Raw genomic sequence first — 13783 nt, 5'->3', positions numbered from 1 at the left:
ATTCAATCCATTTTGTTATTTCGCTAGTTTACACTACTGTACTGTGTTATGTAATATGTTTTGTCCATTTTGTGGCGTTTCCATAGTTCAGCAGGCATTATTTTGCCAGAGCTGTGGAAAATCTGTAACTTTTCTGCCGCAAGAATTAAAAGACGCTGTTGGGTCTTCAGTGGAAAAATCAGAAACAACCCACAGAGGCAAGTATCAAGCCAGGGAGTGTCGTTTGCGTAAACTTTATCGCGGTTTCTTAATCAACATTCTCTTTGACTCTGATTAAATGCAGAGATAGGGACTACCCTACAGGAGTTCCTGAGATTTCGAAGCTTAAAACAAAGTGAGCGGCTTCAGACATCAGTCAAGCGAAGAATTACTAAAAATGTTCAGGTACGTTTGGAGTTCTGCTGTTGACATTGTGGTGTGACTATTCACCAGCAGTGATCTTCACAAATTAATTTATGGAGAATTTTGTATTTTTTACAATTAGGTGAAATTATCACAATGTTTCTTTGTTAGTCAGATTTTCGTGGACGGCGTGAAATGAGTGTTTGTTAGGGAGATAAAAACCTATTTATAAAATGATGGCGATGGGACTCAATCAGGTGGAAATTGTGACTTCTTATCGAGATTATTTTAGCGGCACTCTAAGCCAGTGTTTCTGACCTTTTGGTCATTTCACCGACTGAATTGTTCACACTATAATGTATTCCCAATTCCACCCCATTTTAACCGGCAGTACCAACAGCACTGCGCGGTTATTTTTCCCGTTTATATTTGCGTGAATTTGACTAATTCGATTTATACGTGTGGGTCATCAGTGAATAGCTAAGTAAAACTGGGTCATAAGGCCATAAAGGTTGAGAACCACTGCTTTAATGCTTCCACGGTTTTACACTGCAGGTCCAGTTAAACTTCCAGACACACACTTGGAGCTAGGAGCGACATGTCAGCCCCTCCATTTCAGTCGAGATAGTAATTTAAATTTCGAATCGTAACATTTTACATATTTTGGAATTCAAATCTGTAATAGCAGCGTTACAACACACGGCTTTATTTTTTATTACGTGACTGAAGTTAGCCGCTCATTCGAAGCTACTTACTCGACTGGCCTTGCAGAGCAGCTGCTCGCTGCTTTGACGAAAACGCACTGAAAGTTCTTTTTCATATAGTGCATTTCTTACTTTACTGTTTGACCAGGACAAATACTGTACTACAATAGTAAAAATGTCAGCACTCCCCAGGATCCTAATCAGAAAGTTTTACCAGTCTAACATTGACCTGACCTTGAAATCTCAGGTCTCTGTGACCATTAAAATGAAATGCATATTCAAGCTGTCTACTCAGAGTTACATTTGAGACCTGTGTATTATCTCTGATGGGAGGTCTCAGTTGAATACAATTTATCTTTACAAAAAGAAAATTCAAAAAGCCTATATACCTGATCAACAGTATTAATTTAACAAATGTGTGTTCTGTATTTACACCTATGTGAAATAAAGCATATCCATTCCCAAAAAGTTTCTCTTTTTATATTAACAGTGTGATAGTTCAATAGATGTGTACAATAAAACTTTATCCATTAATAATGTGTGGAGTTGTGAGTGATGTCTTGTAATAATGAAGCATATAAAGCCTGATTTAGGATTTTGTAATATATGATGTACTTTCTGGGGCTTTTCTAAAACTTACAAGGTTCTACAGGTTTTGCTTACTTCGTAGAATGATTCAGGCAAAAGTGTGACACATAATCTAATAATTCCACAGTACTTAGTTTTAAAAGTTTTAATAAAATTCAAAGCTAAACAGTTCACACAAAAATAAAGTTAAAAATGATTACAAGGAAAGGGAAAGTTGTATATAACTTATATATATATATATGCGTGTATATATAATGTGTGTGTGTGTATGTATAATGTGTGTGTGTATATACATGTATGTGTGTGTATATGTATGTATGTATGTGTGTATATATATGTATGTGTGTATATATATATGTGTATGTGTGTGTGTGTGTATATACTGTATATATGTACAGTATGTATGTGTGTATATATATGTATGTATGTGTGTGTGTGTGTATATATATATATATATATATATATATATATATATATATGAGGGACATATAAAATGTTTACACACTTTTTTTTATCTCCATTTATTACGAATTTCCAAATCAAATGACATCACTTTTCTACACAGTCACCTTTTCCCAGCATCATACCAACTTTTTAATGCTCAATTCCTCCTCCTCCCACCTTCACCATTACCAACGAAAATATAAAAGTGCGGAAACTTTTTGAACTTCCCTTGTATAAAGTTCATTTAAGACTTGCATACCCTGTTTTTTTGTAAGCTAATGTGAGAGTCCATGCCTCTGTCAGAGAAGCTATTTCCTAACTGCCTAATTAACAATCACAGAAATAGCTAAGAAAGGTCTATTACATGTTAGCTTATGGGTGGTGAAAGATTATAACATCCTGTAAGTAACTGTGAAATTTGTATTCAATTCAAATTAAGCAAACATTTGTGTGAATTTTAACATTAACATTAACTTTCTGAGATTGGTTCTCACATGTACATTATTCTAAAACTATTGGGGGGGAGGGGGGAGTAAAGCATTACAAATTAAGTATTAAAGTTTAGCTTAAATATTTTACTTATATTTTTATAAATATGTAAAAAAAATTCTGTTTCAGGTTAATGTGGGTATCATGAGTGTCCATGATAAAATACTTAAAAAGGAAAGAGGAAAAACATTGCCATTAGTGATTTCATCAGAAAGTTCTGCACAACAGCTACTTCAGGCAGCAGAAGCAAAGCTTAAGACATTTCATCATCTTCCTAATATTTCATATGTTATTCTCCATTCTGATGGATTAGAAGTGGATAAGGTTCCTGGATCTGAAGAGAGTTTTACTATTCAATCATTCAAAGATGCAATTGGAAAGCCCTTCAACAGGTTAACATTTTTCATCTGTGCAGAGAAAGACTACAAAACACTCCGTAAGTAAAAAATAGTGCAATGCCAATAACAGAGTCAAATAAATAACATTAATGACTTTATACATGTGCATAATTTCAGAAAATCAAGTTGAAATATCAGAAAAGATGATTTAATTTAACTTTGTACAAATTAAGTACAATTTATGTAATTAATACATTGCTGATTAGTCATTGACTATGAACTATTTAATTTTGAAGGTCAAGGGGATGAGACTGACAACGAAGTTATTATTCATCCAAGATGGAGCATGAATAGAGACAACTTAGAAGACACCTTGGTACATTTTGTAATAATATTCTCTATGTGTTTATTAATCTTGTGTGTCCATCCATCCTTCCCTTCATTATATAACATGTTCATCTATTTCAGGGTTGTGGGTAGCATTTGAAGCAAGGTGGTAATGAGGTGCTCAAACAAAAAGCTGCACATTTTTAGTCTGTACAAATCATTAAATAGAAATAATGGAGAGCATTTTTTCTATCTGTTGTAGCCATTATGTCATAGTTCACCAAGAGAGGAATCTAAGCCTGACCAACAAAAGGTAATATAGGAATCTTGTGTTTTAACTTGTTTGTCATTGTTTGTACAGCTCTTCTTAGTAATAATAATAATAATAATATAAATTTTGTATATTTATATAGCATTTAACATAAACATTTAACATAATTGGATGATGCAACAGCAGCTATTTTTACACCAGCATGCTCACCACACATTAACTGTTAGGTGGTGAAAGAGTGAAAGAGATAGACAATTAGAGGAGCAGAATGGCCAGGCTGTGGCGGACAATTTAACCAGAACATCAGGGAACATACTGCTCTTTTTTGAAAGATGCCCAGAGATCTTGACTGAGCACAGAGTTGGGACTTCGGTTTTATGTCTCATCCAAAATGACAGCACCATTTTTACAGCACAGTGTCCCTGTCATTGCACTGGAGAATTGGGATCCACACACAGGCCACAGGGTAAGCACCCCATGCTGGCCTCACTAACACCTCTTCCAGCAGCAACTCCAACTTTTTGCTGGTGGTCTCCCATCCAAGTACTGTCAGGGCCTGAACATGCTGAGCTTCCAGTGGATGACCTGTTCTGAAGTACAAATGGTATGGCCTTTGCTCATCCTTGAAAAGGTCCCAATGACACTGTCATACATTCAGTTAATAAATCCCTCAAAATACATATTTTGTAATTTTTTTTAAGTTGCAGTAGACAATAAGGTGTAAAACACTTTGAGTAAATGTTTTAAACTTATGTTTCTTGAAGCTTGACTGTATTTATACCTCAGATTTCAGTAGTAGTAAATGTGTTACCAAAATACAGCAAAAACACTGAATTCTACAAATAAATGTGGTTATGTTCTGAGAATCAAATATTAATTTTTCCTCTTTAGATTTCAGTCCCAATTAGTGAAAAGCAATTAGACAAATGCACCACAGAAACATCCACAAGTTCATCATCCCTGACCGGGTCACAGTGCTACAGGTTAGACCATAAAAAATTAAACTTTCATAATTTTGTGTTTCATTATTGATTTTTCTCCCTGTTAACTGAAATATTTGTAATGCATAATTATTACCATAACACAGCAACTACGTAGACTTTTATTCACCCATTGTCATTGAGGACAAGGAAAGCTCCTCTGAAGAAGAGTCTGAAAACATAGTAAGGTAGGGGACAAATTATTTTCTGTTTCTTTTTTCCAGTGATACTTTATAAATGCCATAAGCCATCACCCTTTCTTGTTTCATGAAACTGTTATAAACTGACGTATGTGTAAATCAGCTGTCACAGGTTTTCATTTGGGAATAGCAATTTGACACCACATCGAAATTCTTTCTTGTTGGATATCCATCCATCTATCCATTATCCAACCCGCTAGATCCTAACTACAGGGTCTTGGGGGTCTGCTGGAGCCAATCCCAGCCAGCACAGGGCACAAGGCAGGAAACAAACCCCAGGCAGGGTGCCAGCCCACCACAGGGCACACACACACACACCAAGCACACACCAGGGACATATTAGGATCGCCAATACACCTAACCTGCATGTCTTTGGACTGTGGGAGGAAACCCATGCAGACACGGGGAGGACATGCAAACTCCACACAGGGAGGACCTGGGAAGTGAACCTGAGTCTCCTAACTGCGAGGCAGCAGTGCTACCCACTGCGCCACTGTGCCACCATCTTGTTGGATAGTATTTTTCAATATTAATCACAAGCGGCTGTCCACATGTGCATGATTGTTCTAGGCTGATGAATGTATTAGTAAATGCAACCCATAATTGTACTTTTTTTTTATTAAAGTATTAAAGATCCATCAGTTGATGTGAAAGCAATTTTGTCTGATCTGGCCATGCAAATACTACCTAATAAAGTTTCCAGATTCAATATAAACAGAGGAGATCTTTGGGAAGGAGCCCTGCGTGGATTTAAGAGACAGTCCTATGATCCAACTTACACAATGCTGGTGAAATTTACAGATGATTACGATATAAATGAAGATGGAATTGATGCAGGTGGCCCAAAAAGGGAATTTCTACAGTTGTTGATGTGTCACATAAAAGGACACAGTTTACTTGAAGGGAAAGAGAATGAGAAATTTTTGCGATGTGACAGTACAGGCAAGTACAATTTATTTACTGGGTAACCCTTACTATACTTAATATAAACTGCTGCACTCAGTTTGAGGATTTGTCTTAGTCATTTATAGTAGTTTTTAAAATGTAATTAATCATTTGTCATTTGCTTGTGGCTGTTCAGTTACTGTTTAAAATGTATTCAGTGAGTTCTACAATCTATGTTTGAAATTTTTGTAAAACATAGTTTTGTTTCAAATGTATGTCTAATTTAATAGAGATTCTCTGTATACCTACAGTACTTCCATACATTACTTGCAATAACCATTTACTGAGGAAAAAGTGTAACATACTAACTTACTCCCTCTCTCTTCAAACTACTCTGAATTGGCCCTTTTCAATCCAGAGAAGCAGTAGGCCTCATAGTCAAGTGTTAGACTTTCATTCAATACCCATAACTCCTACTCAAAGGTCAATGATGGAGATGTAAACTGGTAAGATGGCCAATTAGAAGCTTTCACAAAGATCTAACTTCCTTTTTACAACACCATCATTTGTAAGAATGATTTCTAAATCATGCAGTCAAAATCGCCTTACATATGAACCAGAGCCCAGGATGTCTCAACGTTTCCACCTGGGTCATGCAGAGAGCAAGCCACTCCATTCTGGAAAATGAACCACAGCCTCAGATTAGAAGGTTCTATTTCTTAATTCTTATTATGTATGTTATGCCAAAAAAGAGAAGGGCACATTCTGAGAAACAGAGTTTCAAAAGGACCAGGATATAAAATTAAAATAATCTAAATCATAAACGAGTTGAGGTTAAAGCCAGGAAAGCAACTAATCAAATTACTAAAGCCCAATACACAATCCAGAAGCCTAGTCAGTAAATCAGCAAAGGTTCTGAGTCTTATATAACAACAAAAAAAAAAACATGCACACATTTTCATTTGACTATGCAGAAACTTGTACACTCGCTGATCAGCACTACTGCAAACTTGTGATGGTGGTAGTATGACAGTGAAAATGATAATACAGCCACAATCACATGGTAAATTTAAAAATGGCAGACTGTGTATCTAAAAATATACAAAGTGACATCACAAAGTAACAAAAAATGCAATATCAAAACAAAAATAATAATACAGAACAATAGCATAAATGGATGCTACTCCAATATGCTAGAATTCAACAATGTAACACTAAGACATAAACCACTGTAGTGTGTGCTAGAGATCAAAGTCAAGAAGACAACACGATCTTCAAACAGTGCAGATGCAATACTCAGGTGCCCAAATTCAATATTGTGCAATCCCATCCATAAAATTTGCAAGCAAGAGGTGAGTCAAGACCTTTTAAAACAACTGATGTGATGGAACATACCCCTGAAACCTTGAGGACACGTTCACCCACTGCAGGAACTAGATATGGAGGTGGCGTTTGCTGGTGAGTGCCTCTAGATAGTAAGGGATGACAGATAGGGCTTAGGTGCAATGGAAGTTGCCTGACAAGCAAGTGTGAGACAAATGTAGACATAATAATATAAGTAATTCTATTGACTTTCAAAAGCCCCAATTTCTAGGTCTTCCATTAACAAATATCCCAGTTATGCCTGACATTCTGGTCTTAACAGCACTGCAAATATTAGAATGATATGCAGTAACAAGGGCGATGGAGGGGAGCATTACATCTTTCTCTTGGCCCTTTCTAGAAAGTGTCATGCCTGTTGTACCAGACTCATATAAACTTGTATTTACCTTACATACACCTCATATTAACACGGCCAATCTTTGTTATGAAAATACTTCTTCATCGCCTCATTGTTCCAACCTCATAAATTCTTTTAAGTCAGTCCTGATGAGGCAAAGACAGGATGAAGGAATTCTGTATTGTAGTAGTGAAATTGTACAATGAAATTCATACTTGCATGTCCACGCAACATGCAACAACTTGCCACTCTCTAGTGCTATGATAAACAAGAATGTTACATAACTTCAACATTTTAGAGAAAACACACAAATCAGCTAACCCCTTGTATATACAGTAGAGGGTGAGTAGACAATGGAAGGATGCAGGAATATACCACACAAGAAAAATCGATGGACACCTGCTCTTATATTATATATTAATTGGGTTTTTCTTTGAGCGGTGTGTGTTTAATTTCAAAGGTAGTTACAAAATAGATGGTAAAACCATTTTGTCTACTTTTAGGACTTGCCAAGGATGAGTATTACATCATTGGAAGAGTAATTGCTGTGTCACTTGTCCATGGTGGCCCTGCTCCACACTTTTTCTCCAGACATTTTGTAGAATACATCTGTGGTAAAACAGATGTTTCACCATCTATTGAAGATGTCACAGATCCAGACATTCAGAATGTGCTTCAGGAGGTAAGAGTTTTAATTTAATTTGATTAATAAATTGTCATTATATCAGTAATGGAAATTTTGTAAAACTATTGTTTACAAATGGAGTTTAATGGAGTGTACTTTTTAAAAATAGATAGTGTCATCCACATCTTTGTCAATCCTGAGAGACATCATGGCAAAACACAGCACAGTACTCCTTTTGGCTGGATGTCTTCATAGCATAAAAGACATCGGAGAGAGAAAAGTGTTGTGCAAGATTTTTTAAAATGGTACTTCTTTTCAAGAAATGCTGCATGCATTGAAAGGTACGTAAAGCATAAAATTAAGCAAATATGCTGAGCAGTTTTTGATTCTCTAAAATGGGCAGATACATTTACTGTATATATGTGAAACATGACAGTGACAACTATTTTTTTAATAGATTCAAAGATGGATTGTCAACCCTCGATGTGCTTCAGAAAATTCTAGAAAGTCCATCAGCGTTTGAACCTTATTTGTGCTTCAGTACTCAAAATCTCAGCTCTGAGCTCATTGAAAGCATCTTCAGAGTTGAATTTAGTGTGGCGGGTAGCAACAAGAAACGCGAAGAAGGAAGGATAGCATCTTACTGGGCAGATTATCTACTAGATATTGAAGGTGCAAAACAGTGATTTTCTATTCTTATACAAAGGCATAGAAAGATATGTTTATTTTGCTACATATTAAAGTTATCTAATTTTAATAACTCAAATTGTGCAGATTTAAATTTGAAATTCATAAATAAACGTTTTAGATGTTTTCAAAAAAATTATATCTATTATTGTAGTACTTGATGGTTTCAGAAGTAACTACTATCATAATTGGCAATAAAATTATGTAAGAAGTAGTAAATATATTGTCTTAACATCAGAACTAGTGTATTGTTCAGTGTACTGTTCAGTCATAATTAGGCATGTTTTTGTTCTCTGTTTAAAGAAATACTTAAATCAAAAGTGATTTTAAAAAGCTGCTTTTTACTCAGTGTTATTTGTAGTTATCACAGAAAAGAATTTCAATCTCATGTTTCTATGGAGAAAAAAGATAAGAAAATTGCTGCTAAAATAGGTGTCAAATAGATTAATGCTGACCAACAGCAAACAATATCAAAACATAAAAACTCAAATTATTTGTGAAATTATCATTTTTGGTTAGAATATTTCTTTAGCCTACCTTGATGGTTACATCATTAAAAGATATTTCTGTTGTGTTCCCTTTGTCCTCCTAAGGTAACATCTCTTCTACAGATCCAACTTTAGAAGATATTGTCATGTTTGCAACAGGACTGAAGATGATTCCACCACTGGGATTTGAGCCAAGGCCAACAATAAAATTCCTGCATGATAATTCCCCGTTTCCAACTGCCAACACTTGCAGCAATACATTATGCTTGCCACTACATTCATCATATGACAGTTTCAAATTTCATATTAGCTTTGGAATTTTGAATTCTCCAGGCTTTGGGCTTTATTGATCAACAATTTGTTTATCTTTAAATGCAAAATGTTGTTTAATTGAAAGGCAATTTATTGATGTTGGCTGACTGTTTTATTAATAAGGTTGACAATATAAATGAAGTATTTTGCACATACAAAGTATACATTGTTCAAAGCTATTGTTACTGCTGGTGGTTTACAGATTGAAGTTCTTCAGTCAAAATTTATGTACTTTATGGCAAGCCAAATTAACATTTAAAGATATCTCAAAATGAATTACAGATATCTAAAAATGCATCTGTTTTAAGAAATCTAAAAAGCATTTTATGATATTTCAAATAGATTTCAATCTTGAAATGATGTGCTGTACATTTTGAAATATGTGAAATGCATTTTAAGATATTTTAAATGCAATTAGAGATATCTCAAAATCACTTCCTGTAAAATTTCCTACTCTTTCAATGGGACTTCCTGTCTATTTTAAGATATCTCAACATCACTCCCTGCTCATTTCAAGATATCTCAAATACATTTTAAGATATCATATAATAAACAAGACGTTCCATTGAAATAATAGGCAGTTTTACAGGAAATGATTTTGAGTTATCTTGAAAAGCATTTAAAATATCTTAAAATGCACAAAAGGTCAATTTAAGATATCTGAAAATTCATTTGAGACATCTTGAAATGCAGACACAATTATTTTGAGATATTTGAAAATGTATTTGAGATATCTCAAAATGTATTGCACATACCTTAAAATATGAAGGAAATTATTTTAAGATCTCTTAAGGCGAGTTTCAGGTATCATAAAAGTAAATTACATTTTAAGATATATGAAATTCATTTTGAGATATCTCTAAATGTTAATTCGCTTGCCATAGTACTTTTTTGCACAAGTTAACAAAACTGATCTAAGTGTTTTTTAACTTATACATGTTTTGCTTTTTCTGAAAGCTTGCATCTGCTGTATTGCTGTTATCAAACATTTGTCTTTTCCTTCAACTTAAAGAATAAATCCAGGGCATCTTCCCAGACTTGTGGTGTTTGAAGGTCATATTGTTCTTTCACATATGTGAGGTAATCTTGTATATCTTCATCTCCACAAAGACCAACAGTTTCACATTGGTCCCTCAGGTCCTGAAGCTGCTGCTGTGCAACATGAAAACCACAATCCCTTGACCAAAACCTATAATATAGGAATATAAACATTCAATGGCAAAATTAAATCTTTGCTTAAAAATATGATATATACTTAAACTGATACTAAAAAAAATAAATTAGGACCAGTACCTTAATTTGCTCAGTGAACAAGAAAGCCTGAAAGTTGCTAAATATCCCAATATATGGAAATGATCAGAACATGTTTGGTAAATGTTGATAAATTACACAATAACTACAAATGTTGCCAACTCTCAAAGTTTGAATGTGCATAGTCTGTATAAACAACAGCCTAAATTATTATGCCATAAAACCAAAAGGTGTGTATTTCTTTAAAACAATATATAGATACGATTTAAAGAACCACAATAAGGCAGGAACAATCCGTGTACATGGTGTCAGTCCATCACAGGGAAGCAAATCTTTTCCTACAAACGCAGAATCGAGGTTCGTCAGTGAGGGGTTTAATCAAATCTGTGTGTCGTTAAGCAGACTAATCAGACTTAATATGAAACCCCTCACATTGCAAAGTGCCAGTGTCAAATGAACTCTCACATTATTTAAGTAACCGTTTAAGGCTTAATGTTTATATTCCACTATTTTACTGACCTTCTTTGATCGAGGGCTATGCTAAAGAGTATTGTGAAAGGCTGCATTGTTTGATCCGCTTTAGAGACACAGAAACAGACAGGCGTGAGCAGATGCTTGTAGCGGTTTATTATTGCAGCCGCAAAAAAGGCTCCAGTTTTCATTTTCATTCTCTTCCGTTCTCCCACATCCCACAAGCAGCTAACCACAGCAGAAAGCGCCAAAGTAACGTTAAATCAAGCGACATCCCTGATGGACATTCAAACAGTAAACTTGCAAATGTGTAATCACTACATAATTCCATACGCTATTTGGCTATCAGTGCATTGCAAGTTCTGGTAACTGAACGGCTTACTGAGGAAGGTCTCATTCCTAGTGAATTTCATAATATTGTTAAACGAACAGGCTGATTCTCACACACATTCACGCGTGTCACTCATTTCGAGAAAGCCAGTGAGAGTCTAGAAATGCTATTCTCACGAGTGTAACTGCCTTCTCACCGATAAAAGGTGTTCGAGAAACCGTTCCAAGTACACCCTTGTGTTCGGTGCTTGAGAAACCTAAAACCACTCACCTGGAATATAAAGGTGACGGTTTTAACAACTGTGTTGCACTGTTATCAAAACAGTCGATTTTGTCTTACGTCCTTTTAAGGCAAAACCATCTCGTATTGGTTAAGACTCTTATTATGATACAAGCGTGTTTTTGATTTTAGCAATGATGGGCAACAGCTTGAGTTATGGCTTTACTTATATTGTACTATAAAAAGCAGAACTTTTGAAAGTAACGACTGCTGTTAATAAATATGATCGTCAAGGCTGGAAAGGCACAAATAACAACTGTACCCGTTGCCAGCCAATCAAACGCAACACTTGCGTGCACATATAGGATGGATTTGGAGCAAAATCTCCATAAACTGTAATGTGGAAACGATGATAATCACTACGCCACCTACACAACCTTACATGAAATAAAATTCAAAAGGGACTAGACCTGTGAGGCAAACTGTACAATTCGTTAGGAATTCCTGGGGGGCACGTAGACATTCTGGAAGGTCTGATTCTATGCTGGTTCCATAGTTGCTTGCATTCCTCTAGGTCTTTCTGCAGGATATCAGTGAAACAGAAGCGTAGCAAACATTTGTGTTCATGACTGCCGTTGAAATGGCCCAAGTCTTTCAGATCTTCGAAAAGGTCCATCCAGAACTGTGAACTAACAGAAAGCATATGTTATAAACATACGAAACAAAATGTTAATAAAATACTCGTAAATGTTTAAATTAGCCTAGGCTATATCAAGTGCGGCGCGTTAATTAAAATAAAGATATTGCGCTTACCGTTGTTTTCTGTACTGTGCCCACCAGGATTCAATTCTTTGATTGGATGTAGATGTCCCATAAATATGACTTGCTTCTCCTGAAAAACGGTCACTGTGATGCGACCTCAGAGCACATTGCATTGCTGCCATTATTCCATTTTCTGTTCCACAATCTGTTCTCAATCGCATCGGAACAACTCGAAGGTCATAAATGACCTTCATATAGTTAGATGCCACTACTGCTGGATTATTATTAGTTGGGCCACATGTCAACCATAATATTTTTCTCGAGAATCCATCAATGCATCCGCTAACAGCGAAACCGTATGGTTTTAACTTATCATTACCGTCGACGTGCCAAACATAATTAGGTCCCAAAGAATGATAACGTCTTCGGAAAAACCTTCGGATCCTCCTTGCTCGAGTTCCAGAGGGATTCATTTCTGACATAAGCTTCATTACGTCACTTCTTCTAGCTCGCAACTGATACTTTTGTTTTAAAATCTGAAACATTGTCCGATAACCAAACAGCTGTCCAGGTCCACGTAGTTCCCTTTGAATCGTAAAACGGACTACCTGTAAAGAAGTGAAATTGCCTCGCTTCGAAAGACCAAGCAGTCTTAATTTTGTTTTCAGAGTCCGGAGACTTATGCTGAATCCATGATGCGTCTTGAGGAAATCTAAAATCACATCGTACTTGTGACCTTTTCGAAAATATTCATTTATTAAATCAGACACGTCTGTGGTATTCACAACACCTATTAAAAAACAGTATATTATTTAGTGTGGATGGATATTTAGAGCACAGTAACCCATAAAAAATTAAACGACACTATATAATAATCATATATTATTGCTTTCAAAGTTACAAATTTACAAAGTTTCCCGGTTTTCATTTATTTCTAAAAACTCGCTTACCTCTTCAACGTTAGAAGTACTTCTAAAAGTGATTGAATGGGCTCTGAAATGGACTGGCGTCTCGTCCAAAACTTTTAGACTTTTGCCTAGTGCTGTCGGGACATACTCAGGCTTCCTACGTCACTGAATTTAGCGCGATATATTATGTTATTTCTGCCACTTTAGACAATATGCCCAATGGTTATTAACTTATGCATATATCACTACCATTTACTTGCAGTCAGTTTAAGTTTATTATATAGTATGCCATTAAAAACATAACATACCTGAATCATTTTCTAAAACGCTTGTCAATACACTTAGAGAGCGGCTGCAGTTATGGCAATATGCTGTTCTTAACCGAAGATTTGTGCCACAAAAAGGACAAAACATGTTTATTTTAAACAATGTTGGAACGAA

At 35.4% G+C, this 13783-nt stretch overlaps 3 protein-coding genes across 3 annotated transcripts; 2 read left to right on the top strand and 1 right to left on the bottom strand.

Annotated features, from left to right (window-relative positions):
- The first annotated feature begins 306 nt into the window (after positions 1-306).
- Positions 307-5651, top strand: LOC120538277. The gene is made up of 7 exons (XM_039767738.1): positions 307-384; positions 2697-3003; positions 3202-3281; positions 3495-3545; positions 4395-4486; positions 4591-4671; positions 5309-5651. The coding sequence occupies exons 2-7, from the start codon at positions 2712-2714 to the stop codon at positions 5649-5651; spliced, it is 939 nt and encodes a 312-aa protein (XP_039623672.1). The 5' UTR covers positions 307-384; positions 2697-2711.
- Positions 5652-7742: 2091 nt separating this feature from the next.
- Positions 7743-9438, top strand: LOC120538275 (G2/M phase-specific E3 ubiquitin-protein ligase-like). The gene is made up of 3 exons (XM_039767737.1): positions 7743-7970; positions 8371-8585; positions 9194-9438. Exons 1-3 carry the CDS (start codon positions 7912-7914, stop codon positions 9436-9438), a joined length of 519 nt encoding a protein of 172 aa, XP_039623671.1. The 5' UTR covers positions 7743-7911.
- Positions 9439-10279: 841 nt separating this feature from the next.
- LOC120536297 lies at positions 10280-12866 on the bottom strand. The gene is made up of 3 exons (XM_039764626.1): positions 12486-12866; positions 12143-12361; positions 10280-10589 (listed from the first exon to the last, which is right to left on the bottom strand). Exons 1-3 carry the CDS (start codon positions 12686-12688, stop codon positions 10382-10384), a joined length of 630 nt encoding a protein of 209 aa, XP_039620560.1. The 5' UTR covers positions 12689-12866; the 3' UTR covers positions 10280-10381.
- Positions 12867-13783: the final 917 nt, after the last annotated feature.

The sequence above is a fragment of the Polypterus senegalus genome, chromosome 10, assembly GCF_016835505.1.
Source record: "Polypterus senegalus isolate Bchr_013 chromosome 10, ASM1683550v1, whole genome shotgun sequence".
In the NCBI taxonomy this organism is placed as follows: Eukaryota; Metazoa; Chordata; class Cladistia; order Polypteriformes; family Polypteridae; genus Polypterus; species Polypterus senegalus.
This window is presented reverse-complemented; position numbering and strand designations above follow the sequence as displayed.

Excerpts from the sequence above, each read along its gene's own strand:
- LOC120538275 (XM_039767737.1), top strand. The coding sequence starts at position 7,912 with ATGTTTCACCATCTATTGAAGATGTCACAGATCCAGACATTCAGAATG. Across the intron at positions 7,971-8,370 it reads TTCAGAATGTGCTTCAGGAG|ATTCAAAGATGGATTGTCAA; the intron begins GTAAGAGTTTTA and ends TTTTTTTAATAG. Across the intron at positions 8,586-9,193 it reads TTATCTACTAGATATTGAAG|GTAACATCTCTTCTACAGAT; the intron begins GTGCAAAACAGT and ends TGTCCTCCTAAG.
- LOC120536297 (XM_039764626.1), bottom strand. The coding sequence starts at position 12,688 with ATGAAGGTCATTTATGACCTTCGAGTTGTTCCGATGCGATTGAGAACA. Across the intron at positions 12,362-12,485 it reads GCACAGTACAGAAAACAACG|TTCACAGTTCTGGATGGACC; the intron begins GTAAGCGCAATA and ends GCTTTCTGTTAG. Across the intron at positions 10,590-12,142 it reads TTGTACAGTTTGCCTCACAG|GTTTTGGTCAAGGGATTGTG; the intron begins GTCTAGTCCCTT and ends CCTATATTATAG.
- LOC120538277 (XM_039767738.1), top strand. The coding sequence starts at position 2,712 with ATGAGTGTCCATGATAAAATACTTAAAAAGGAAAGAGGAAAAACATTG. Across the intron at positions 3,004-3,201 it reads GAAAGACTACAAAACACTCC|GTCAAGGGGATGAGACTGAC; the intron begins GTAAGTAAAAAA and ends TTAATTTTGAAG. Across the intron at positions 3,282-3,494 it reads ACAACTTAGAAGACACCTTG|CCATTATGTCATAGTTCACC; the intron begins GTACATTTTGTA and ends TATCTGTTGTAG.